The sequence below is a fragment of the Hipposideros armiger genome, unplaced genomic scaffold, assembly GCF_001890085.2.
Source record: "Hipposideros armiger isolate ML-2016 unplaced genomic scaffold, ASM189008v1 scaffold_641, whole genome shotgun sequence".
NCBI lineage: Eukaryota > Metazoa > Chordata > Mammalia > Chiroptera > Hipposideridae > Hipposideros > Hipposideros armiger.
Window position 1 is genome coordinate 721,008 of NW_017731991.1, and position 3,391 is coordinate 724,398.

Below are 3,391 nucleotides of genomic sequence, written 5' to 3' on the forward strand. Positions count from 1 at the left end.
TGCTCTGTACCAGGTACCCATGGTTTGACTAACAATAGTTCTCTCTCTCTCCACTTTGAGGACCAGGAGGAAGCCAAGGCACTAGAGAGTGAGAGTTCCATCTATGTCCCTAGATAGTAAGCAATGTATCTGGATTCAAACTTAATATCAGACTCCAGAGCTGATAATTTTCTTTTCACTATATTTCAGAAAGTTGAATTTTAGAAATTGCTAAACCTTTTTCTTAAAACTATAAACATTTCTATTCACCTCCTGAAAATAATAAAATTACCGTGTTTTTGTGAAATGCCTGATGATGTTCAAAGATACTAAACGCTATATTTTAAAATAGGGAAAGGTGAAGAGAAGTTATGTTCAGTGTGAGGCCTCTATTTAGTCATTGCCTCTTTTCAAGCTACATTGCTTAGTTGAATATTTGAATAAGCAATTGGGAAAATAAAAGGCACCAAAAGAATAACTTTACATAAAAATTTGGCTCTTTTATTTAGAGCTTTTCTCGCATACTCAACAAAATATTAAAATGTCTGTCTCTAGTTTTAGATACATTACTTCTTTGTAAAATAATATTTTCAGCAGGCGGTTATCAATATTGCACAGTGATTAAAAGCTTAGGCTTTGGAATAAAAAGATCTGGATTTGAATCCTAGAACTGCCCCACTCTGGTTATATTGCCTTGGACAAATAATTTAATCTTTTTTGAATTTCAGTGTCCTTAACTGTAAGTTGGGGTTGATAGTAATAAATACCTCTTAGTAGTGTGTGTGTGGATGTGTGTGTACACACACATGCAGATATGTGTGTGCATGTGATTGTGTGTCAAGTTTAAGTTAATTTATAGATTGAAGCACTTAGCACCATTCTTGACACATAGTGAGAGCCCATAAATTGTAAGCTATTGTTACTATTCATAGAGGCCATTCTCACCATATGATTTGTATGATAGTTTTATTTTCTTCAGATGCATCTTGGTTTAAAGAGCTAGAGGCTGGAGCTAGATTTCACGAATTAGCTTTGGATCTTGGGAAAATCACTTAACCTTTCTGTGCCTGGTTTTCTCATCTGTAAAATAGGGTGATGATAGTGCCTACTCATATGGTTGTATGAGGATTAAATAAGTTAATATTCTTAAAGCAATCAGAACCTTAACTGGCGCTTTCTAATTCCTTCCGGTAACATTGTTACAGCTCAAATTTACAAGACTTCCAAACCGTAGCTCTCAGAAGATCGAAAGTTTCCCACCTAACAGAAGATCAGNTGGACATTTAACCACTTCTTCCACACATGAGTTCCTTCCCACTTACAGTAGCCCTATGAAGGAGGTACTGCTATCCTCATTTTATAGATAAGGCTACTGAGGCTTAGACCTGTCCAAAGGCAAAAAGGTTCCGATTTCAGATTTAAACTTAGGTCCACCTGACTCAATAGCCTCTAATCTTAATCACTAGACCAGTGTTTCTCAAGTGGAGGTGATTTTGTTACCAAGGCACAAGGGGACATTTGGCAATATCTGTTGATATACATTTTTTTGGGGGGAGCACCATTGGTATCTACTGGGTAGAGGCCAGGAATGCTGTTAAATATCCTAGAATGCATAGGACACCTCTCAACACCCAACATACACACACAAAACAAAAAATTTTCGGGCCCAACATGTAAATAGTGCCAAGGTTGAGATATTTTACTCTAAACCATACATGTCCATAATGGTAGAAGGTAAGGTCGAAGCAAGACATGGTCGAAAAAGATTAGGAACAGCTGCTGTGAGGAATAAACTAAGTGCTTTTTTTAATGAAAGGATATAAAGGATTGGTGAATAGCAGAAAGGTGCTGGTGGTTGTTGAACGTGGAAGACGGTAAATGGTTCCATTATTTTTCTACCAGCCATTTGGCATTTCTGGGACTTGATAGTATTTTTGAAGAAGTAAATGATCTGTACTTTACTGGGTGAAAATATTATCCTTCAAACCTTTTTATTTCTGAACTCAGGAAGACAAGTCTCGTCCTTTTATCACATCTAGTCCTACAAATGGGGCCAAATCCATTGCAGAAGGCTGGCTCTCTGCCAACCCATATGACACGAATTTTGGTGACATACATTTTTATGACTATGGCAGTGATTGCTGGGATTGGAACGTTTTCCCAAAAGCTCGATTTGCCTCGGAATATGGATATCAGTCCTGGCCTTCCTTCAGTACATTAGAAAAGGTAAGCTGTCTTTGATTTCTCAATGGCTCAGAATGGTGGGCTGTGGGCATATGCCACTTCCTCAAAAGTGGTTCAGAAAGTCACATGAAATCTTATTTAAATGAAAGTTGGGGAAGAAGATGATAGAAGACAACTTTTTATTTCTTTAAGCTTTGGGGAGCTAAACTCTTGTAGTCATCATTTTGGCGAGTATAACTTTTCTATATTGCTTTTAAATGTGTTCCTTCAGGAGCATTTAAAAATTAAATAGGAGCCAGTGGTTGCTTAAGCCTGACTTACTGTCACACATGAAAATAACTCTCACTTGCTACTTTCTGTATATCCTACTACTTTTTTTTAATCATTTATAGATATTCAGAAGTGGATAGTTTTCTACAGTAAGAGAAATAAGTGTGAAAATTAGTCTTTGTCTAATGTTATATCATTTTTTTTCTCTTCCATTTGCTCCTCCTTTTTCTTCATATTGGTGTATTTGATTTTCAGTGTGGCATTTCACTTTCTTTGTTTCCGAAGATTCAATTTCATAGATGGATTCAGTTTTAGAGCTGTATGTGTTCTTTTTAAAACAACTTTAGTGAGATATAATTCACTGACCATACAGTGCAGCCATTTAATGTGTACACTTTAATGGTTTTCCGTATATTCCCAGAGTTGTGCAGGCATCAACATGATCTAATTTTAGAACATATTCATTACTCCAGAGAAACTCTGTACCCATTAGTAGTTACTTCCCACTCTCTCTGTCCCTTCTACCCCAGCTCTAGACACGACTAATCTGCTTTGCATGTCTATATATTTGCCTGTTTTGCACATTTCATATATTGGAATCATAACATATGTGATCATTTGAGATTGGCTTCTTTCACTCAGCATAAAATTTTCAAAGTTTATCCATGTCGTATCGTTTATTAGTATGTCACTCTTTTTTATTACTGAATACTATTCCATTGTATAGATAATACCACATTTTGTTTGTCCATTCATCATTTGATGTACATTTGTGTTATTCCCACCTTTTGGCTATTATGAATAATGCTGCTATGAATATTTGTGTACCTGTTTTTTTGCATGAATGTATGTTTTCAATTCTATTAAGTTTATACCTAGGAGTGGAATTGCTAAGTCACATGATAACTCTAGGTTTAACATTTCAAGGAACTAACAAACTGTTTTCCATAGTGGCTGT

The 3,391-nt window shown here is 35.9% G+C and overlaps 1 protein-coding gene across 2 annotated transcripts in view; it reads left to right on the forward strand.

Moving 5' to 3' along the window:
* MANBA (mannosidase beta) overlaps positions 1 to 3,391 on the forward strand; it is a 105,233-nt gene that overhangs the window by 77,044 nt on the left and 24,798 nt on the right. Inside the window, exon 12 of one of the 2 annotated variants that reach the window (XM_019625888.1) lies at positions 1,987 to 2,205. The exons of the other annotated variant lie outside the window; for it this stretch is intronic. Coding sequence (XP_019481433.1) covers positions 1,987 to 2,205 — 219 coding nt within the window. The remainder of the gene's footprint in view (positions 1 to 1,986; positions 2,206 to 3,391) is intronic. 2 annotated transcript variants of the gene reach the window in all.